Below are 24,916 nucleotides of genomic sequence, written 5' to 3' on the forward strand. Positions count from 1 at the left end.
CCCTCTCACCTTAAACCCACACCCTTTAGTTTTAGACAACCTCAAAAAGACCTTGGCTACCTTCTCTGCATCCTCTCAACTTAACAACATCAGAACTGTATGCACTATTCTAAAAGTAGCCTCATTAGGGTCCCATACAGCCACAACTTGACATCCCAACTCCTATACTCAATGTTCTGACCAATGAAGGTAAGGATGTAGATGTGAAGGAATGTATAAAGAGGAGAGATTTATTTAGGAACTCCAGAACTGAAAGAGAAATGAAACTTGTCAAAGAGTGGCAGGCCAGGATCATTGGAGCACAGAATTCTCTTGGAGAGTTGGAAGCCTGGAGGAGGTTTCAGAAGCAGAGAATGATGAGGCCATGAAGGATTCAGAAAAGGAAATGAGCCCATTATCAATTGGGAGCCAGTACAGGCCAGTGAGTATAGGACCGATGAGTAACTGGGATTTGTTGCATGTTCGGACATAGGCAGCTGAGCTTTGAATGATTTCAATTTCACGGAGAGTAGAAATTGGAAAGTCAGCTAGCAGAACATTGGAATAGCCTAGCCTAGAGGAACGATAACAGTCGAGTCAGTTTGTACACAGTAATATCACAGAGTTGCAGGTAGTGGTGTGGTGCATTTTAAAAATCTGAACAATGCAAAGCTGACACTAGTTTTGAAGCATGCAACGTGTTTATTCATCAGAGTTTAAACATGTCGCTGTAATGACGCTTACACCTCACCTTCTAGTGACCTCTGTGTTACTTCTTTACTTTGCTCTGAGTCCACATCCAGGCTTAACCAGTCAAGCAAAGTGACAATCAGGCACAGATCAGTTGCGAGACTCTCATAATTCAATCCAGAACAACTGAATGCCACAGTCCATTTAGATGGTGGAGCCAATATGCAGTTGCCAACTCATCTCAATCAACTATGACCCCGAGGATATTAACAGTCTGCCTCAGCCTCAGATGGTGGTCAGGAAGGAATGAGTTGATGACTAGGGCGCCAGGGACCGAAAACAACAGCTTTTCTCAGTATTTAGTTGGAGGAAATTTATACTCATTTGGAGATCTGATAAAGAGCATGACAAATTAGAGACATCAACAGAACTGACAGTGAGGTGGGCTGGTTCTTGTGTCCCTGTATGTGGAAACTGTTGTCAGGCACAGAACGTTGTGGGGTGTTAATGGATCCACCTGGATGACTAAACAATAACCTGCTGCTTGTTTGTCAGAATAATGACCCTGGGAGTCAAGGGATAATTTGGATAAATATTAGCGATATTACACCTGAATTTATTATAAAAATAGCATTTACACTCGCCCCCTTTTTGAGTTAATGGATGCCATGCAAAAATGATACATGATTTGAACTGAGTTGAGGGTCTATCCTGTCAGAGGGCTCTGAAAGGAATAAAGTTTGGCGTTTCAGAACATCCTTTTCACATGATCTTTGACCTTAGGATCAAGGTGAAGTGCATAGCAACTGTAGGAAATTTTCAAAATAGAGATACTTCGCAAAATACTGGTAATATACGAAGCTATCAATTGGCTTTTAAAACTAGAAATTAAGGTAAGCTTTCACAAACTTCTAAAAGAAGTTGTTTCCTGAGGTGTGGACATCTTCATCAAGGCCACTGGCTACTTCCAGTTCCTGATTGAGCAGGTTTCCCAATTTGGCTGCTGCATTGTACTGCCATGGCAGTGATGGTGAAGCTACTGGGACAGTTAGAGTTGAGTCACATGCCCCACCATCTCCAGCCTTTGAAAGGCTCTTGACACCAGGCTGCAGTATAAATCTAGTTGTCCAGTTTCCTCTACACAATCCTCACGCAAATCTCCCTTTAGCCGAGCAGATGATTAGGCAATTTTGCCCAACCTAAAACATATATACAACAGGGGAATATATACCTGTGCAACTGGGATTCATAAAAGCATCACAAATATTATTTTTGCTTGGACGAAGGAGCAATAATTGGGTCATTACTGGCCCTTAGGGACTCATTAGTATCTCTCACTTCAGTTGTGCCAGCTTTGATCATCTCAAGGGCAGTAATACTATCATGCTGTCTTGAATAATTATTCTGTTTTTGAGTCAGTGTTTGTTGTGAACTCAAGTCATTTGAACAACCTGTGTAGATTTTCATCAGCACTTTCATCTTATTGAGCTTTTCTACTGATTAGTGAAGATCTGAGTTCATGGTAACATTTGCAATGATAGCCTTGCGATAACAGATTGGTAATAATGAAGTTCTACTGAATTCCACTCTTGTCAGGATTCCAGATTTATTGATCCAAATTTCTAATATTGTATTCTCTCCACTTAATGCTCAGTATCAATTCTACCCGTTATGGAGTCAACTTACAAAAGCAATTGAGATTCTATCAGGAAATTTCTGTCCAGAGAACCACGGAATAAATCACCAGCAATGAAAGCTTCAAGCTATTCCTCAGCTTGTGTGATTGGCTATCATTTCTCATGCCTGCCTGCTGCACTTATGAGGAATGCATCTTTCACAATTCTGTTAGAATTGCTTTAACTCTGTCACAGATCTGTTGTGCTGTGATCTCTGTTCAGAGATAGGCAGGTGCATGAAGCAAAAAAGGTAAGGTCCCCATAGCCCTGCTGTCTTATTAGAGGGAGCTAACTGGTGGTAGTTTAACCTGAGGCTCGCCATACCTCAGACGAGGGATAAGCTTGAGAATGTGGGACCTTCATGGAGATCGCAAAAGACATGGGAACTGAACCTGCACTGTTGATGTCACTCTGCATTCCAAACCAGCTATCAGACCACTGCATTAACCAACCCACTTGTATATCTATTTTATGTGCCAGTTTTACATGGGAAAGGATCTTAGCTGGGACTGTGGATGAGAACCATGCTTCAACACATTGAAGGTGGTACATTTACATTCATGGCTCAAGTGGGTGCACCATTGAAACTGATGAGAGGAATTATGATGTGAAATGCGGAAGACCTCATATATGTACATATCTGTATATTGTATATTATGTATTCAAAAGGCATAAATACCAATTTAAAATCATTTTAATGCAACAGCACGTACAGAACAAGGAGAGCATCAAATGCAGATCTATCACTTTATCTTTGGATCTTGAACTGTTTTAAAACAGGAATGTTGTAGCATCATATCAATGTTAATTTCATTCTTCCAAAACCCCTATTTAGGCTTGAACTAAAGGGCTTGCCCAGTCATTTCAGAGGTCAGTTAAGGTCAACTCCATTGGGCCTGGAGTCACTTGTAGGTGGGAACCGGGTAAGGATGGCGGATATTCTTCCCCAAAGGACATTAATGAACATACCTTCACAACATTAGGTGACAGTTTTCATGGTCACGACACTGATGTCTTGCCTTGATATGTCCAGATTTATCACCTGAACTAATTCCCGTAGCTGCTATGGAGGGGCTTGAAGCCATGGTCACTGTGAAATAGCTTGAATCCTTCTAAATTTGATTTGATTTGATTATTATCACATGTACTGAGATACAGTGAAAAGCATTGTTTTCCTTGCTATTCCAGGCAAATTATGCCATATGTAAGTACATCAGAGTAATAGGACAGAGTGCAGAATATTCTGTTACCACTACGGGGAAAGTGCAGAGAAAGACAAGCTTTCGCATGTGAGAGATCCATTCAAGTCTGTTAACAATAGGGAAGAAGCTGTTCTTAAATCTGTTAGCACGTGTTTTCAAACTTTTGTATTTCTGCCTAACAGAAGAGGGTGGAATAGCAAGACCTGGAGTCAGAGATAACACAGTGTGCAGCTGGGGGGACACAGCAGGCCAGGCAGCATCAGAGGAGCCGGAAAGTTGATGTTTCAGGTCAGGACCCTTCTTCAGAAAAAAACGTGCAAGGTGTCTTTGATTATGAAGTATAAAGTGGGAATATGGCATAGAGATAGAGAATCAGTCATGATCGTGTTGAATGGCAGATCAGGCTCGAAGGGCCAAATGGCCTGTTTCTTGTTTCTGTGTTTACTAGCCCAGTGATGTAACCACTATACTTCCATCTCTTGTTAAAGGTTGTATTTTCTTCATCTATTTCTTACTCTCTTTCCAGTATTTATTTTTCATGCATATGTTCTCTCGAGTTTTTTTTCTTAAGTTGTTTCTGTTTGTGGGCATCTTGATGAGTAGTCTATCATCCAAGATGTTTGGGACAAGGGAGTAATTTTCCAAGGATGCCAAGCCATCAGGCTTAGTGAGTAAAACTGAGTATGATACAGATTGGCATCTTTGGAAGCTTCCTGCCCCAAAGCTGGCAGATCTGATAGCACCATCAGAACATGGTCAAACATTCAAATCATCATCTGGCCTACTGTGAATTATACCACATAAAGGGAAGCATCCATTCCTTGAATAATGTTTCTCCTATATTTGTGACATTAATTAGACTGTATGTTTCCAGCAGTCACTCTGTCAAAGTGGTTACCGGGTGTAAAAGTTTTCTTGAGGGTGTAAATGATGTGCAGGAAACAGTAACAATGATAGTGTGGAGCTGGTACTCCTTCCACTTAGTGATAATGGGAACTGCAGATGCTGGAGAATCCAAGATAATAAAATGTGAGGCTGGATGAACACAGCGGGCCCAGCCGCATCTCAGGAGCATAAAAGCTGACGTTTCGGGCCTAGACCCTTCATCAGAGAGGGGGATGGGGTGAGGGTTCTGGAATAAATAGGGAGAGAGGGGGAGGCGGACCGAAGATGGAGAGAAAAGAAGATAGGTGGAGAGGAGAGTATAGGTGGGGAGGTAGGGAGGGGATAGGTCAGTCCAGGGAAGACGGACAGGTCAAGGAGGTGGGATGAGGTTAGTAGGTAGGAGATGGAGGTGCGGCTTGGGGTGGGAGGAAGGGACGTGTGAGAGGAAGAACAGGTTAGGGAGGCAGAGACAGGTTGGACTGGTTTTGGGATGCAGTGGGTGGAGGGGAAGAGCTGGGCTGGTTGTGTGGTGCAGTGGGGGGAGGGGACGAACTGAGCTGGTTTTGGAATATGGTGGGGGAAGGGGAGATTTTGAAGCTGGTGAAGTCCACATTAATGCCATTGGGCTGCAGGGTTCCCAAGCGGAATATGAGTTGCTGTTCCTGCAGCCTTCGGGTGGCATCATTGTGGCACTGCAGGAGGCCCATGATGGACATGTCATCTAAAGAATGGGAGGGGGAGTGGAAATGGTTTGCGACTGGGAGGTGCAGTTGTTTATTGCGAACCAAGCGGAGGTGTTCTGCAAAGCGGTCCCCAAGCCTCCGCTTGGTTTCCCCAATGTAGAGGAAGCCACACCGGGTACAGTGGATGCAGTATACCACATTGGCAGATGTGCAGGTGAACCTCTGCTTAATGTGGAAAGTCATCTTGGGGCCTGGGATAGGGTGGAGGGAGGAGGTGTGGGGGCAAGTGTAGCATTTCCTGCGGTTGCAGGGGAAGGTGCCGGGTGTGGTGGGGTTGGAGGGGAGTGTGGAGCGAACAAGGGAGTTACGGAGAGAGTGGTCATCCACTTCACCAACACCCTCCACCCCAACCTTCAGTTGGGCCATCTGGGCCATCTCCAGCACATCCCTCACCTTCCTGGATCTCTCCGTCTCCATCTCAGGCAACCAGCTTGTAACTGATGTCCATTTCAAGCCCACCGACTCCCACAGCTACCTAGAATACACCTCCTCCCACCCACCCTCCTGCAAAAATTCCATCCCCTCTTCCCAATCCCTCCGCCTCCGCCGCATCTGCCTCCCACGATGAGGCATTCCACTCCCGCACATCGCAGATGTCCAAGTTCCTCAAGGACCGCAACTTTCCCCCCACAGTGGTCGAGAACACCCTTGACCGCGTCTCCCGCATTTCCCACAACACATCCCTCACACCCCGCCCCCGCCACAACCGCCCAAAGAGGATCCCCCTCATTCTCACACACCACCCCACCAACCTCCGGATACAACACATCATCCTCCGACACTTCCGCCATCTACAATCCGACCCCACCACCCAAGACAATTTTCCATTCCCACCCCTGTCTGCTTTCCGGAGAGACCACTCTCTCCGTGACTCCCTTGTTTGCTCCACACTGCCCTCCAACCCCACCACACCCGGCACCTTCCCCTGCAACCACAGGAAGTGCTACACTTGCCCCCACACCTCCTCCCTCACCTCTATCCCAGGCCCCAAGATGACATTCCACATTAAGCAGAGGTTCACCTGCACATCTGCCAATGTGGTATACTGCATCCACTGTACCCGGTGTGGCTACCTCTACATTGGGGAAACCAAGTGGAGGCTTGGGGACTGCTTTGCAGAACACCTCCGCTCGGTTCGCAATAAACAACTGCACCTCCCTGTCGCAAACCATTTCCACTCCCCCTCCCATTCTTTAGATGACATGTCCATCATGGGCCTCCTGCAGTGCCACAATGATGCCACCCGAAGGCTGCAGGGACAGCAACTCATATTCCGCTTGGGCACCCTGCAGCCCAATGGTATCAATGTGACTTCACCAGCTTCAAAATCTCCCCTTCCCCCACCGCATCCGAAAACCAGCCCAGTTCGTCCCCTCCCCCCACTGCACCACACAACCAGACCAGCTCTTCCCCCCCACCCACTGCATCCCAAAACCAGTCCAACCTGTCTCTGCCTCCCTAACCTGTTCTTCCTCTCACCCATCCCTTCCTCCCACCCCAAGCCGCACCTCCATCTCCTACCTACTAACCTCATCCCACCTCCTTGACCTGTCCGTCTTCCCTGGACTGACCTATCCCCTCGCTACCTCCCCACCTATACTCTCCTCTCCACCTGTCTTCTTTTCTCTCCATCTTCGGTCCGCCTCCCCCTCTCTCCCTATTTATTCCAGAACCCTCACCCCATCCCCCTCTCTGATGAAGGATCTAGGCCCGAAACGTCAGCTTTTGTGCTCCTGAGATGCTGCTGGGCCTGCTGTGTTCATCCAGCCTCACATTCTATTAACTCCTTCCACTTAGTTGTCTGTGATATTTGAGAACGGTGCATCCTTTGTCAGCAGATTAGTAGACAATAGTGACTCCAATGTTGCATTTTGGTACCTTTAAATTCTTCATTTCTGAGACTTTGCACATTCTTTTATGTTCCAGTTCGAGTCCAGACATTAATATTCCCAAAACGGCTGTTCACCAAACTGGCTGAGTCGCAATATTTGTGCCGCATTCTCTGCACTTTTCTGAAGCTTAACTCACTCCAAGGCTGTGCTTATGTTAAAATAGCCACACGCTGGGCCATATTTTCCTTACTTGTGCTTTTACTTGGGCAGGAAGATCAATGGAATCTGCTGTACTACTCTCCTTTTAAACTAGTAGGCTGAACTCCTGAACAATTGTCGGTACCTTATGTATCACTTAACCCAATGGGCTGAATGGTCTACTTCTGTGCCTATATCTTAATATATGAGCTCCACTTCACCTCCTGGGAGAGATGATCCACTGGATTAGGAAAGCCTGGATCAAGTTGGACTGGCCTGTACCAGAGGGTAAACTGCCTTCTTTTCACTTGATGGAAAGCATTTCTATCTTTCCCCAGTTTAGTTGAAAGGTCACAGACCTACCAACCCCACTGTCTTTCCCTCTCCACAGTGTTTGTGTAACCCATAGGTAATGAGTGAGCTATGTTAACAGTTTGTTTTAAGGCTCTCTAGTGAATGTGTGGGAATTGACTGATTGGAAATAGATTGTAGCCATGCCAGCTAAACAGTAACCAAGTGATATTATGACTTGACTACTAATCCAGAGATCCACGTAATGCTCCAGGGACCTGGATTCCACAGAATATCCTGAAGAAATTCCTCCACATCTCAATTCTAAAGGCTCGCCCCTTCACTCTGAGGCCGTGCCCTCAGGTCTCAGTCTCTCCTAGTAGTGGAAACATCATTTTCACATCAACTCTATCCAGGCTTCTCAGTACTACGGAAGTTTCATATTTCCGTCATCCTTCTGAACTCCATTGTGTACAGACCCAGACTCTTCGACCATTTCTTTTATGTCAAGCCCTTCATCCCTGGCTTATTCTTATGAATCTTTGCGGACCTTCTCCAAGGTCAGCATGTCCTTCCTTCGATGTGGGACCCAAAACTGCTCTCAGTATTCCAAAAGAGATCTGACAGGAACCTTAAACAGCCTCAGCAACACTTCTCTGTTAAAATACCAGTACCAGTGAAGTCTGTCCAGCTGACTTGAAATATTATTGTTGAATGATCGCCAGATATTTTGTTAAATTTGCCTTGCATCTGTTGGGCATGGGAATGAGCCTATGCAAACTCATTTCATTTAGAACTCAGAGCAGCTGTTTGTAAAGGGAGCTTGGCTGGAATGCCATCTGTCTCCACTGGATTCAAACCAAAGTGCTCTCGTTATTGAGCACAGCAAGGAACAAAGAAATGACAGTCACAGGAACAAGTGTGGACCCAGAGTCTAAATTACAAGCCTGCCTTAGTATTGGAAGATGAGTGAAAGTGGAGTCAAACATCTCCCTTCAAAATATGTTTATCATTGCCTTGAAGCATTACAACAAAATACTTGATCCACAATGTTGCCAGGAGCATTGGGAAAGGATAATATTGGAGATGGAACACTAACATTAATCTGGATGGTGTGATGAGGCTGTCAAAGGTTATTTTGTGCTGGTTTGTTTTGAAGAAAGGCTGTAAGGCAGAGCTATGGAGTGTCTCTAAGAAGATAAACAATTTGTGAGGTCTTGGGAAACAACTGAAGCAGCCAGCTCTCTCAGACCAGGCCTTCTAGTTTTTTTTTATATATAGTTTCTAGGTTTAGTTTTGCGTGAATGTCTTCTCGCTGCTACTTTCTCCAAATTTTTTCTTGATGTATTTTTCCTCCTGGATTGGAGAACTGCATGTGAGAATCTATGTTTGAATTTCATTTTTTGACAAGGGATATATTTATGGGATACTATTATATTGGAACATATAATTAGTAGTATGTACTGTATCTATTATTTGGTTAAGTTTTCCAATAGATAAGTTATTCTAAATTTCTTTCTTTTGTTTGTATTTTAATGATGGTGTTTAATAAATTATGTTTTGCTTAATGTTGAGTAGTTTGACCAGTCACATCGCATCTGGAACTCTCACCACATCTACCTTTAATACAAGAAAGTGTTAGGGTCTAAGCTATCTTCTTAAAATATTTTGAGAGGGTCTGGTCTGGTTCATAACAGGTAGCCTAAACTTTCTGATTACAAAGAATCTTCAACTTTGCCCCAGGGAAGGTAGAGGATAAGGCTTTGACTACGATGTCTCTTCTTAGGAACTGAAACTGTTGGTAATTCAGGTGGGTGCTGTTCTATAAATAGCAGTCCCCCTCTGCTTCCTCAAATTCATGGTCATTATTGAGTAGTAATGATGGTCAGATACAACTTTTGAACCTTGTACCATCCCTGCTCCTGAAGCTTTGCTGGATTTTCCATTGTGCTAGACCTTACAAATTCAAAAACCTTTGTGAACTTTCAAAATTTCAAATACCTTCAATCTGTGTCCAATGTTTTCAGATGGTGAGTGCCAAAAGGTCATTGCAGCAATGTGCAAGGCAACCACATCCCCTAGGAGATCCCCCAGAGGCAGCACAGTGGCTCAGTGGTTAGCACCAGAGACCCAGGTTCAAATCCACCCTTGTGCGACTGGAGTTTGCACATTCTACCCGTGTCTGCATGGGTTTCCTCCAGGTCCTCCCACAGTCCAAAGATGTGCAAGTTAGGCTAAATTGCCCGTACTGTCCAGGGATGTACAGCTTAGGTGAATTAGCCATGTGAAATATGAGGGCTGTGTCTGAGTGGAATGCTTTTTAGAGGGTTGGTGTGGACTCAATGGGATGAATGGCCTGCATCCATAGTGTTGAGATTAGATGATTCTATGGCAGTGCCAGCAGGAGATGGGGCGGGGTACAGAAATCACATGCCCTAATGCTGCAATTGGCCCAGGGTTGTGGCCCTGAACTTGAGGACATTGCGCCCCCTAGTGCACACCAGGGTATCCCTGACCACATGCTGGTAAAACCAGGACAACAAAACTTGGCTATGGTGGAGAGGAATACACTGATAACCAAACCTCACTACTCTACCAGTCACACCATTAGCAGAGATGTGTTACCTTAATGAGGAAATGGCCAATTGCTTCTCTATAGTGCTGCTATCAAAAATAAATGTCTGCAAAGCTGCTTTAATCCTCTGAAAATAATATGTTTATCATCAACAAAACTTATTCTTAAAGCAAATGGCAAACTCTGGTTAATACCGAATCAAGGTCACTAACTAAAATGTCCTGGAATGTGCTAACTCCATCAGTACACACAATTGCTCAGCTAGTGGCATTGGAGCATTTAATTGTGGCATTTAAGTTGGTGTGGCCATGCTTATTGAATGAATAATGGCTGTGTACTCAAAGGCCTGTATAGTGAGCTGGCATAACCTCCAGGACATCCATACCTTTGCTACAAGAATATTTCCAAGCAAGGGGTAAAGATAGCAGACTGACATTGATGGCCGTGACCACTAGATATTGGAATGGTTGGGGGCGGTGGCGGGTGGTGGGGAGCTGCTTTGGAAGAGGCAAGCAGGAATGAACCATTCAGCTGGTTGACATAACCCACAGAAAACAGTGGCCAGTAAATCACAGACAAACTCGGCCTGCTCTCTTACTCTGTAACGAATGTGAATGAAATTGGCATGGATTTGATATGATTTATTGTAGCCACATGTACCTAAGTACAGTGAAAAGCTTTGTTTTGCGAGCAGTATAGGCAGACCATAGCAAATAAGGACATACAGGTCATGGGGTGCTGAGACAGTGCGAGGCATACAAGGTTACAACGACACAGGAGATATACCAAGCAAGATCAACATTAACAAGATCAGTCTTATTTAAAATTAGAGAGTCCATTCTGCGTCTAATAATGGCAGGAAAGAAGTTGTTCTTGAACGTGGTCCATGTGTTCAAGCTTCTGTGTCTTCTGCCTAATAGAAGAGATTGGAAGAGAGCATTACTGGGGTGGAAGAAGCGCTTGATGATGTTGGCAGCCTTTAACAATGAGAAGTGTAAATGGGGTCCATGGATAGGAAGATGGCTTCTTTGATGGCCTGGGCTGTGCACGAAACCTTCTGTAGTATCTCAAGGTCCTGGGCAGAGCAGTTGCCATACCAAACCATTATACTCTCAGATCGAATGCTTTCTATGGTGTGTCTGTAAACATTGGCAAGGGTCCTTATGGACACCCCTAATTTCGTAAACCTCCTGAGCAAGAAGAAATGTTGTTGTGCTTCTTGACTGTCGTATCTATGTGGGAAGTCCAAGATGGATTGTCCATTATCATCACTCCTCGGAATTTGACGTTGTCCACACTCTCCACCTCAGCTCCTTTGATGTTGATGGGGACATGCCCTCCTTCCTTCCTTCCTTCCTGAAGTCAATGATAAATTCTTTTGTTTTCCCAACATTGAGAGAGAGAGCTTGCTGTCATTAAACCCTAACACCAAGCACTCAATCTTGTTCCTGTATTCTGAATCACCATTGTTTGATGTCTGTCCTACCACAGAGGTATCGTCAGCTCCTGAACCATACCATACGCTGCTGGATGCAAAGTTTACACTGCTTTGTAAACTATTGCCTTACAAGACAGAAAGGCTGTCGCAACCTTTATAGCTTTCATAAGCGAAATTCTATTAAATGTCAAAATTAAAATTAATCATTGATCGAGCATCGATCGTCATTGGCAGAGAGAGAATTTCTACAATCCCTTTTGGGCTTAAGGTGTTCCTAACCTCATTATTGAAATCTATTCGATATATTCTTCTCCGTGACCCCCGGGTCTACAAAGTGACGCACAAAATCTGACAAGCGTGCCTGGAAAAATTGACTGGAATTGTATGATTGTGGAGTAACACATTTGGAAAGTTCTCTGGCCCTGGATTCCCAACAAATGGAAATAGTTTCTCCCCATTCAGCCTATCAGTTTGCTTAATAGCATGAAAATTTCAATCAAATCGTCTCTTAACCTTTTAAGTTGTGTGGAATAAATCGGGGTCAACGTCACAGGGACTTGGCCAGCATTGTAAACATTGAAGAGTCTTAAGCCTTCTATTTGATCCATTCATGGGATGTGGGCATTACTGGCTGGGCCAGCATTTATTGCTCATCCCTAATTGCCCTTTACAAGGTAGCAGTGAGTTCCCTACTTGAATAAGTGCAGTCCTTCAGGTGTAGGGATGACCACGTGCTATTAGAGGGGGGGGGGGGGCTCCAAGATTTTGACTCAGCAACATCAAAGTAATAGTGATGTAACTCCAATTCAGGATGTTGTGTGCTTGAGAAGGAACTCCTTGAAGGGTGCTTTTTTTTTCTCCCTGCAAAAGACACGGACTTCAAACAAAAGGAACTCTCTCAAACTTTCTTTTCTCCTTAAGACATACCTAGAAGTCAAATGACGTCAGTTTATAGTCCAACAGGCACGTCCCCGTCCCCATCAACATCAACAGGCTTTCCAAGGAGCAGTGCTATGAAAACTTGTGATTTCAAATAAATCTGTTGCACTATGACCTGGCATTGTGTGACTTCTGACTTTATCCACCCCAGTCTAACACCGGCATCTCCACACCAAGAAATGTTCAGATGTATGCTAGTAATGCCAAGCCATAGAAAGATATGGCTCAGGAGCTGAAAAATGGGATTTGATTAGTTAGAGGTAGTAAGAACTGGATTCAAAGATAATAAAGTGTGGAGCTGGAGGAACACACCATGCCAGGCAGCATCAGAGGAGCAGGAAGGCTGACATTTCAGGTTGGGACCCTTCCTCAGAAATTTGACTGGTGCAGTATCAATGGCTGAAGGACCTTTTCTGTGCTGTCGACCTCTATGACTATGACCCTTTCTAAAAGAGAAATTTTCCGACTCCTTTAAAAGTGATGATAGATGGACTTTTGAAGTAAATGTTGAAATCACTAACAATGATGAATGTTCTTGGAACTTCTTTTTGGTTTCTCAGCAAAAAAAGTCCACAGAGCAAATCCAGTCACAATAGAGGGCACCTCAACCTGCAAAGGTGATTGTTTTAACAAAAAGAAAAATGTATTCTCGATCCCTTTGTTAAGCAGCTGTTGGCACAGTTTTGTTCAGGCTCCACAAAGTGGCAGTCCAAATTATAACTGCACACTCAGAGAAGGTGAATATCTCAATTTTACAGCTTTCCCCTTGGCATACATCTGTTATACCAGGAAGTGAATAAAGCTCTGATTTTTAAATAACAATTTATTAAGAACCAATTTCTGCAGACCTGTGGGATGCAGATTAAGCAGAGAAATAGTTTTTAATACAATGCACAAGTTGGTTGGTAATTCATGAATGTTATCTAACCCAATTTCATTTTTAAACATACACTAGTCAATTTCGCACAACTTTCCACACTGGGACTCACAGCAAGCTAGAGTGAGGTTAAACATTGTAAATTAATTCGATCGTTTTAAAGTCATTTTTTGGATTTCAGTGATAAATACCTCTCTTGATGTGTACAATGAAGGAAGTGGACCTAAATTTGTCTCACTGTAATTACACGTTATCCCCAATGCTGGAGTTGCAGTTTTATAAATGTGCGCGCTGCAACTTGTCATTTGAAAATGAAGTGTTGACTTGAAGGGAGTGCAGATTCAAGATTTTTTTATATGCTTGTTGCACATTTAGCTAGAGTCCGGGTTCAATTCCACCCTGCCTGTGTGGAGTTTGCACGTTCTCCCCGTATCTGTGAGTTGCCTCCAGGTGCTCCGGTTTTCTCCCATGGTCCAAATATGTGCAGCTTAGGGTGGATTGGCCATGAGAGATGCAGGAATATAGGGATGGAATGGTCTGGGTGGAATCCTGTTCGGATGGTTGGTGTGGACTCAGTTGGCTGATTGGCCTGCTTCTGCTTTGTTGGGATTCTATGATTCTGTTGTATGATTCTACAGTTCAATGGTTCACACTATAGGTGAGCTAGGAGATTGTGCAGCTTGAAGTAAAAGCTTGAACACTCAAGTGCAGCACTGATGAAATGATTCCGTGTCGGGGGACCGACATTCGGAAGTGACATCACACCAAGGCTTATTTGCCTTCTCAGGTATTTTTAAAAGAGCATGCAGAAACTCGCAACAGTATTCTAAGTTGACAGGAAGAATAGTAGAACTGAATACTATTTAACTGGAGAAACAATGCACAGAGTGCTTTGAACATCCTCATGCAGAAATCGCCAAGAACTAGCAACTCACTTCAGCGGGCAAAAGGTAAGGCAAATGTATTGTTGGCCTTTATTTAAAATGGATTGGAACCTAAAAATACAGAAGTATTGCTAATACTATGTAAGGCACTTTGTAGATAATACCTGCAGTGCTGCAAACAGATTTGGTCCCCTTACCTAAGGAAAGATATACTGACATTGAAGGCAATCCATAGGAGACTCGTGAGGGTGATCAGAGTGTAGAGGGACTGTCATACGAGGAGATGTTGACTAGGTTGGCTGTACTTATTTCAGTTTAGAGGAATGAGAGATGACCTTATTGAAACGTACAAAATTCTGCGGGGACTTGACAGGGTAGATGCAGAATGGTTGAAGAAAAATCTAGGACCTAATAATATCAGAGCCAGAGGTTGCTCACTTAAGACAGAGATACTAAAAAATTTCTCTGTCAGAGGGTAATAAATCTATGGAATTCTGAACTGCAGAGAGCTGTAGAGCCTGCATTGTTAAGTACATTCATGACTGAGATAAACAGATCGTTAGTCAGTAACTGAAATCGGGAGTTACGGGGGATAGGCAGGAAAGTGGATTTGAGGATTTTCTGATCAGACTACACTCGATGGGCTGAATGTTCTATTTCTGCTCTTATATTCTCTGTCTTGCAGTTTAACAGTAGAGTTCTTCAGAGAAAAAACACTGCCTTGACCAATATTATCTCTTAACCATCATCACTGAAACAAACTGCCTGCTACCATTACATTGCTGTTTGGGGAATCTTGCTGTTTGTATCATCGCTGCCGAGTTACCTACATCGCATCATTTAAGTAGAGTCATCGTAGAGTTATATACCACAGAAATAAACTAAGTTGACCATAATCTCCAACTGAAGTAGTCCCACTTGCCTGTGATTGGCCCATATCCTTCCAAATATTTCTTATTCATATACTTATCCATGAGATACATCATAGGCTATTAATTTGATTTTCCTGAGGTCATGAATGATGATAAATGTGAACATTTAAAAACTATTCCCACATAGTCTTACTGTTACTCTGTTTTGTCTGTAACTGTTCTGACATTGCATCATAACATTCCTGCAACATGTCTCTGGGTAGCACTGGCGAAACCTGTTGACATGATTATCCTAGTGATGATACATTTTTAAAATGGAAGCAATCTAAAAATTGATCTTCGTGTTTTCTAGAGATAGGGCTGTGGCTATTTCCCTTCAGCAGCTTGTTCCAATGTCGGATTGTCCTTGGGAAGAAAGGTTGATGATCTATTGTCATGGAAATTTGACCTGGGACAGAAGGTACATCAAATAATAGAGCCCAGCAATGTAGGGGGCAGTTGTGCTCAGGTTTTGGGGAAATGGGTACAGGTGCCAAATAAGGGGCAGCAACTGGGTGAGTGATATCTGTCTCTGTCCCTTCTTGGGAATGCATTGTCTTTGTAGTTTTGTGTGAATGGCTATCTCATGTTTAATCTGTGCTAGAGAGCATCAGGCAATTGCTTTTGAGATTTTCTACCAAGGCTCGTTAGCTTAGTTGGCTGGACAACTGGTTTGCAATGCAGAGTGACACCAACAGTATGGGTTCGGGTTCTTGCACCAGCTAAGGTTACCATGAAGGACCCTCCTCCTTAACCTCTCCTCTCACCTGAGGCATGGTAACCCTCAGGTTAAACCACCACCAGTCGTCTCAGTCTAATGACAGAGCAGCCGTATGGTCTAGTTAGACAGTGGTGACTTCTACCAAACTGTTCTGTCTTCTAAAGAGTGTTGTCAGGCTGATTTTCTCTTTTCATAAAAAAGGTATACACGTGTATATGGTAAAAGACAAATTACCCAAATTTCTTTTGTTTCCTTGGACTATTTTGTCCCTTCTTCGTAGGCTTTGTTTCTGCGTATGCTGTGGTATCTTGCTCTGGGAATTGGTTCTTTGACATTGATTGTCTTCCATTCCTCATGTACAGTCTGGACAATGAGTTTCAGACAACTGCTCAACTTGGTGAGATTGCCATCAAGCTTAGTTCTGACACTGTCAATTATCCATCTGTGGGCACTTGGCAGAACTAACCTTCTCTGTCATCTAGGTTTGCCGTGACTGCCTTACTTCAGTCCTTGCCAAGGATAGCTAACAACACAGACTGAGGGTTTAACCTTGTATCCTTTCTTGTTCGGAAAGTTCCATTTCTCACTGAACTAAGGGTCATTCAGTATTAATATTTCATGACTTACAGTCAAGTGTTTGACTATCATGTTGAGCTACACCATTAATCATTTTGAATCTGTAATGACGACTAGAACAAGTATGTGGACATATTCTGTATACTGTATGATCTGACTTCACTCATGATGTGATGGTTACCACAGATTGTTAGAGGGCACATTTCTGAGATTGCATCTTTTACAAAATAGGGAAGAGAGAGAGCCAATACATTTAAGGAATGCTGTACCCAGTGATGCTTATAAGAAAAATCAGGATCAGTAAAGACCTGGAATGGAAAGCCAAGGCAACATATACACCCTGATAGAAATTGTACAACTTTCACAATAAGATATACTGCCAGTTTAGTGCCACGTTACGGATAGTTTTGTGTGCCACAGGTGTTTGAGAGAATAGAATGAAGTTACTCAAATTAACAAGTTAATTAATTAAAATCAATGAAAAATGAATTTGAAGCTTCTCCCATAGAACATTCACAATAGAAACCCTTCCCTCTACTGCAGAACTAAAATATTAGTTTTGGCTTCATTCTTTCCAAGATAGTCAGGTATTCTACTGAATAATTGGACCTATAATGGGGTAATATCTTTGACTGTTCAAAAAATGCCTTGTTTTATGACTCTATATGGAACATTTAGAAGATTTAAACACTTGAACACACAAAGTGATCATTCCAGACTCTCAAAGCTTTGGGGACATTGATTCAAATCCTGTTGTGTTGATGAAGGAAGTTGAATTCAATTAATAAACCTGGAATTATAAGCTAGTCAAATTGTCACTATGTAACCTTCATCAACTGTTATAAAAAACACATCTGTTCACTCAGGTCCTTCAGGGAAGGACAATATGCCTTTCAGGGAAGGACTGTAGGCTTACAGCAATATCATTGATTTTTAAGCACTGTCTGAAATTGCCTGGCGAACATTTTGTAGGAAGATTGCTGACGTATATCCTCTCCTCAAAAAGCAGGACAAATCTAATCTGGCCTATGAGTCCACTCATGAATTGCAGGCTGGAGAAAAGGGTTGTCAGCCATTTTATCAAGTGACACTTGCTCAGCAATAACCATCTCACTTGTACTCAGTTTGATTTCTGCCAAGGTCACTCAGCTCATTACAGACTCGGTCCAAACATGGGCTAAAGAGCTGAACTCCAGGCATGCCCTTAACGACACAGTCATATGTGGCCAAGTGTGGCATCAAGAAGTCCAAGCTAAACTGGAGTGAGGGGGAATCCACAGAAAACTTATCTGCTCGATTGAGTCATACTTAGCCCAAAGGAAGATAATTGTGGTTGTTCGGGGGTCAATCAAGTCAGTCCCAGAATATCACTGCCTGCCTTTCGTGAGGTACCATGTAGAACTAACCATCAAATGTTTTATCAGTGACCACCATCAAAAAGTTGGAAGTTAGGATGCCTATCGACAATTGCAGAATGTACAGCATCTCTCACAACTCCCCAGCAATATCATTGAAACAGTTCATGTCCTTATCTGGCAAAATCTAGATAATAAGCTTGGCAAAACAAGTGGCAAGTAACATTGCTTGGCACTTGAGTGGCACTAATCTCAAATGAACATTTTCCCTTGACTTTTGAATGGCATCACTGTTGTTGATTTCTCCCACAGTCAACATCCTGGGGTTTAACATTGAGTAAACACTGAAAGGTGCTGGCCATATAAATATTATGGCTACAAGAGTAAAAAGCCACTTGACTGAAATAAATGTGTTCTTGAGGGATCTTGACAGGGTAGTCATGGAGAGGAAGTCTCCTCTTATGGGATAAACTCCATCCTGGGCTCATTGTTTTAAAAAAAAACCTAAAAGCAAATGACATGACTCTTTTCTCGCAAAGATCTTGAATCTTTGGAACCTTCTTCCTCAAGAGGTGGTGGAAACAGTCTTTGAACATGTTTGAGCCAGAGGTGAATAGCAAAGGAATTGAGAATTTATCAGGGCCAAGCAGGAATGTGATTTCTGTTTACAGTCATAGCAGTTCACTTATATTATTAAAAGGCAGAACAGACTCAAGGAAGTTGAGTGGGTGGCACAGTGGCTCAGTGGTTAGCACTGTTGCCTCACAGCACCAGGGACCCAGGTTCAATTCCAGCTTTTGGTGACCATCTGTTTGGAGTTTGCACGTTCTCCCCGTGTCTGCGTGGGTTTCTGCTGAGTGCTCTGGCTTCCTTCCACTCCCTCCCTCCTTCTGTAGTAATTCTATCTCCACCCAACCTCTTTCAACTAGCTGCCTAAGGAGCTGGGTCATGACCAGGAACCACGTGATGGGAGCTGAACTTGCAGGTGTCCTGCAGTGATGGCAGTTCGAGCATGGACTGGAGCACTCATGGTGGATCAAGAGTGGGTCAGTGAGGATGAGGCTGAGGTGGCTCAGAGCAGGACTCTGGTGGAGGCATGGCGAGGAATGGCAAGCCTGGAGTGGGACTCTTGGGAGGCATGGTGAGGGATGGGAAGATGGAGCAGGACACTGGGAAAGGCATAATGAGGGATTGAAAAGAAAGATGGACTCCCTTAAGTTATCTTATTTTTTCCTTTAACTTATTTTAAATAAATGTACATGGGTACTATGTATGGTAAAAGAATGCACTTTTCACTGCATTGTTACATTGAATACACGTGACAACAAATCACTTAATACAATTCAGCTCACAGTCTGAAGATGTGCAGGTTAGGTGGATTGCCTGTGCTAATTTGCCACATGGTGTGCAGGGATGTACAGGCCAGGTGGATTAGCCATGGGGTAAAAACCTCACGTGGGGATAAGAGAGGAGGCTAAGTGGATCTTTAGAGGACCTTGTTTATTGGGCTGGTGCTGGCTTGCTGGCCTTTATTTGTGCTGTAGGGATCCTACCAGTGTGTAGCTGAAGTGTGTTTCCTATTTATATAAGAAGAGGTCAGAGGTGAGGAATTCTGCAACAAGTAACTCATCTCCAGTCCACAAGACACAATCCAGGAGGGTGGTGGAATAGTTTGAATGACTGAGTGATTTTATTGTCGTGTGTATTTTACCGTGACAAAAACAGTAAAATACAGTGAAAAGCTTTTCTACTGTCACCATAAACTGGTGCCGTTTTGAATAGTGTTAAGAATAAAGGGGAGAAAGCGGGAGAATGAGGTTGAAGAACTTATCAGCTTTGCTTGAATAGCGGAGCAGAATTGATGGGCTGAATGGCTTAATTTCTGCTCCCACGACTTATGGTTTTAGGAAAATAATAGAAAGGTGTAGTTTAAGGGAAAATAATAGAAAGGTGTGGTTTAAGGGAGAGCCTATCAGTCCTGAGCCAGCTCATCATCAACGATGCCTATGCTGCTGTCCCTCCTCCACCGCCTCGCTACCATCTACTTTGGACCCAACCAGTGTTGAAGATGCCACTCTTCAAGCCTCATCTTTTGCTGCTGAACCTGCCCCGATTCACCAACTTCAGAGTCTCATCTGTCACCGCTGGGCCCACCCGGTCAATGATGCCACCATGTTCTTTTGCCACCGCTTCACCACTACCAGTGCTGGACCCAACCGATGACAAAGTTTCCAATCCTCAGGCACCATCTTTAGCTGCTGGGCCTACCTCACCTCTCCCAACATAGCAGCTGCTGATTCCAGTGCCAAGTCCCTTGTCTGGGCCAGAAAAATAAGCAGTGGCCCACCCATCGCCACCATGAGGCCTGCAGAGGGCCCATTCGAGTCCGTGCTGGAGTCCCTCACTGTTGCCAATGCCATCTGAGCTCAAGACAAGAGGTAAGTAAAAAGAAAATGCAAACTTGCCTGGTTGGATGATGCCTAAACAGCACTCGGGAACCTCAACATCATTTGACACTATCCAGGGCAAAGACAGCCTTTTCGATCGGCACCCCATCGACTCCGTCCACACACAGTCGCAGCAGTGTGACACCATCTCCCTGATTTACTATTGCAACTCCACCAGGCTTCCCTGTCTGCACCTTCAAAACCCCTAATCTCTACCTTCCAGGAGGACAAGGGCAGCAGATACATAGGAGCCTCACCACCTGTAAGTTCCCCTCCAAGCCGCTCACCATTCTGACTTGGAAATATATCCCTGTTCCTTCACTGCCACTAATGTGCAAATCCTGCAATTGGCTTTGTAATTTGAATGTGAGTGAATATACACCAGATTGACTTCAGCAATTCAGAAATGTGGCTCACCATCATCTTCTCAGCGGCAGTTGGAGATTGACAATAAATCTTGGCCTAAGACCACATTCCCATGAATCAGTGATGAAAGAAACCATTTGCAGTAGTACTAGTATTGAATAATTCAGGCAGAAGACCTTGCAGTTCTGTCAATCATATACTTGAGGGTGTGTTAGCCATGGACGCTATGTTGTGGCCCAACAGGTTGATCGTCAGCCTGCTAAAACTTCCCTATTATTCCCCAAAGGAAATAAAATGTGTGTGAAAATATGAAAGGTTCAAAGTAATCCCTCCATTGTATTTGAAACAGTCCTTGATTATATCAAATAACACTGTCATCAAGAATAATGTCAGTCACAATCTCAAGCTTCAACTATACAAAACTTAAATACAATTAACATGGGAGAAAAATTGCAACTATTAATTACGAATTTCAGAACACTCATTCTGGAAACTCTTGAATCAGAGCCATTTTCCAATAGAGGTAACACAGCGTGGAGCTGGAGGAACATCAGAGGAGAATCAGATCTTCTGAAAAAGGATCCCGACCTGAAACGTCAATTTTCCCGCTCCTCTGGTGCTGCCTGGCCTGCTGTGTTCCACCAAATCCATACTGTTTTATCTCTGACTCCAGCATTTGCAGTTCTTAGAACATAGAACAGTACGGAACAGCACAGCACAATACAGGACCTTCGGCTCACAAAGTTGTGCCAAACTTTTACTCTAATCCTAAGGTCTATCTAACCTCCACCCCTACCTAATACTATCATCCATATGCCTAATCTATGGCTATGTAATAGCCACTCAAATGCCCCTAATGAGGCCGACTCCACTACCCACTCCAGCAATGCATTCCACACCCCTACCACTCTGAGTAAAGAACCTACCTCTGACGTTTCCCCTATAACTACCTCCACTCACTTTAATACTATGCCCCCTCGTAATAGCTACCTCCACCCTAGGAAAAAGTCTCTGGCTGTCCACTCTATCTATACCTCTGATCGTTTTGCACACCTCTATCAAGTTCTTACTATCCCATTTTCCAATAGGTTTAGTTCGTACCATGCTAGGCTTGATTGCTTACAGTACATTTATATTTGGTTTAAAAAATGTAGATGTGAGGGTATTAATTTCCCTTGAGTGCATATTTTCTCCTGTGATAAATTATTATTTTTTGCGTTCTTGTTATCATTCTGCTTTGAAGCGCTGGGTTTATTTTGATCAAACGTTTTGCTGGTGGCTCGCTTTAGTTTTCATTAATTTATGGGATGTGGGCCAGCCTTTATGGCCTGCCCCTATTTGGCCTTGAGAAAGTGGCAGTGAGCTGCCTGAACCTGACCAGTCCCTAGCCTGGCATTCTACTTGGATTCTGATCTGAGCTTGTGCTTTTGTACTAGAGAAGACCTAAGCTCACCTGATTGCGAATTGACTCAAAGGGTAACCATTTCTGTACAGGCAACAGATTCGCATCATTGCAAACACCTAAAGGACTGCGAGGAAATGAATTTTCCACTTTGTGATCTGGACTTTTGATTTTTTGAATGTTCTTTCCCTTGTCTATGTTATTTTTCTTCCCATGATAGTACATGTTAAACCGCTGTCTTTTGTCGGTCTTAATTTTATTTTATGTGTATGTGCGTCAAGAAACCAGACCAAACCCCCCTCAAAACATGACCTCTTTCTTCTATTTAGAGGCAAGTATGTGGCACTACATCCCAGATGTGATTTAATTGGTCAAACTACTTTAAGCAAAACAAACATTATTCTTGGACACAGATAAAATACAAACAAACAAAAAAGAACTGCATAACTTTAACTCTTTCAAACTACTCATCAACTGTTCCAATATTGCAGCATCCCACAAACACCCCTTTGATGAAGGCAACTTTGGCAAAACAGAATTCTTCCACTTGCTACCTCCTCCAGTCCAGGAGAAAGAACATGAACAAAATGAATCTAGCAATGGAGAGAGAATGCAACCTTTTTTCAGCAGCAGAGAGAGGTCTGTATCTAGCAGCTTCAACTCCAAAAAACCTAACTCCAACAATTGAAAGCAAAAACTAAATTCCTGGGGCTCTGTGTGAGCCTGACTCCACCCACTCATGCTTCTTTTGTTTTTGTTTTGAAAAGCTATTTATCCTGCATTCCATGGAGCAGTCACCTCAATACCAGGTTTACAACTCCCCTCTATGAGAGAAACAGGGCCGAACAAAGCCCTCTTGAAAGCACATCTTGTCAGAATGTGCCTGTGTGTGTTTGAGGTTTTAGAGTTGTACGCATTAACTTGTAGAATTAACAAGTTCTTTGTTTTCAGTGTTGTTTTTAAAGTTAAGTATGTTACAATTAATAGGTGTTTTTGCTGCCACTGGAGAAACCTAAACAGTTTGCTTTTGTCTTATGTAGCAATCAGGTTTTGCTGGTCTCAGAGAGATTTTTAAGCATTTATACATTTTGAGATGACTCTGGGAACTGTGAGATATGATTATTGGTTCATTATTCCCTGTTAAGTTGCAGAAAGATTTTGAGGAGTCCCTGTTGGCATGTTTTGAACTATGACAATGTTCGATTGAATATGGAGTTAGTGTAAATTATGAAGAATAAAAGGAGAAACATCAGGTTTCTCAGACAAAAATAAGATGGTATTTGAAGCAGCTAAAATCTTCTTGCAGCTCGAAGAGGTGTCACTTGCAAGAGATTACAAAAGCTGTATTGCTTTCTGTATTGCTACCCCTGCTGTATTTCGCAACCTTTTGTCTCTCACTTACAAATGTCCCTTCTTATGATCTCTCCCACCCCCATTATTTTTGGGTTAATGCACTTCTCACACTCTAGTTATATGATTCACAAAGATGCTGGTCCGCAAAGTCCAGATGAAGAGTCTCAAAGGTACAACTCTGCTTTCCTCCATATTGGTGCAAGTGCTGAATGAATCAAAACCTGTTTCTCCCACACTGATCTATGTACCTCACATGAAAATCTCTGATCCTATTTAGCTGACGTCAGTTTGCTTGTGGCTCAGGTGATAATTCAGAAATTGTTCCCTTTGCAATTCTGCTTTATTAATCCGGTCCCCGAGTTTCTCATAATCTCTAAGAAAAACCTCATTCCTAGTCCTATCTGTGTGATTGGTATCCTTGTGGACTGTAACAACTAGAATGTGCAACACACGCGTAGAAACCCCAATGTCAGGGTAATTTTTTTTGTGTGTCCGCGATGTTGAGTGAGAGAGTACTCATGTCTTCAATGGTGCTATGGAATTTTCTATAATAACCTGAGCTGATAAATGAGGGATCACTTAGCAGCACATCTGGTGCCTCTGACAGTGCAGTGCTCACTCAGCAACGCATGGGAGCATTAAAAAGTTATGAGTTCAAATCCCATCCCTGAACTAGAGTGCATAGGTTGGACCTGGACTGTAACACTAGAGCAGCAATGTGTCAATGGTACTGAATTTTTGATGAGACTTCACCTAAGGATTATCAAATAGACCTGACAGCCAAAAGATCTTAAAGAATCTTTAAAGGTTGCTTTTTAATCTTTGTAGTGTTAACACAGTGCCAAATGTCCGAAGAGTTCCATCGGAACATTGAAATTACTTTTGGATATCAGTGTGCTGACCTCTGGTCAGAAAGAAACACAGAACTATCAGTATAATTCTGGTCTTCTGGCATTACCTTTGATGACATTCATCCACTGGGCTGCACCAAGTACCACCTCTGTATTGAACATTGTCCATTGTAGCTTCAGAGGTCAATTTCTTCATATTCATTCACTTATACGTGGATGTCCCCAGCTAGGCCAGCATTTATTGCCCATCCTTAATTGCCCAGAGTGCAGTTAAGAGTTAACCACATTACTGTGGGTCTAGAATCAGACCTAGGCCAGACCAGGCAAATTTCCTTCCCTAAAGGGCATTAGTCAACCAGATGGGGCCTTCGCCAGCAATCAGCATCCGTTCTAAGTGATCATTAACTCTTAATGCAAGATTTTGTTACTCAATTTCAATTCCACAATCTGCCATTGCAAGATTCGAATGCAGGCTCCGAGAGCATTACCGGGAGGTCTCTGGATTAATAGTCTAGTGACAATATCGCTGGGCCATCACCTCCCTTTGATGTGGCTGTCCCCTCCATCGCTGGCTCAAATGAACAGTGTTGGCCAGTGTTTTTCCTTCTGGTAGACTGCCTTTTCCACCATCTGGTCATGTCTGTGTTTCTTCCAGGTCCCAGCCAGCAGTGAAGCATCAATTCTGACCCCAGTCACCATGACATCTTGCTTATGGATGCTGAAAT

General features: G+C 43.3%; 1 protein-coding gene across 5 annotated transcripts in view; it reads left to right on the top strand.

Moving 5' to 3' along the window:
* Positions 1 to 24,916, top strand: part of LOC125446708 (CD276 antigen-like) — a 312,391-nt gene that overhangs the window by 275,535 nt on the left and 11,940 nt on the right. For 4 of the 5 annotated variants that reach the window (XM_059640089.1, XM_048520440.2, XM_048520439.2 and 1 more), the window contains one exon: positions 22,479 to 22,626. The exons of the other annotated variant lie outside the window; for it this stretch is intronic. In XM_059640089.1, the coding sequence (XP_059496072.1) occupies positions 22,479 to 22,626 (148 nt within the window). The remainder of the gene's footprint in view (positions 1 to 22,478; positions 22,627 to 24,916) is intronic. 5 annotated transcript variants of the gene reach the window in all.

This window comes from Stegostoma tigrinum, chromosome 36 (assembly GCF_030684315.1).
Source record: "Stegostoma tigrinum isolate sSteTig4 chromosome 36, sSteTig4.hap1, whole genome shotgun sequence".
NCBI classification, from domain to species: domain Eukaryota; kingdom Metazoa; phylum Chordata; class Chondrichthyes; order Orectolobiformes; family Stegostomatidae; genus Stegostoma; species Stegostoma tigrinum.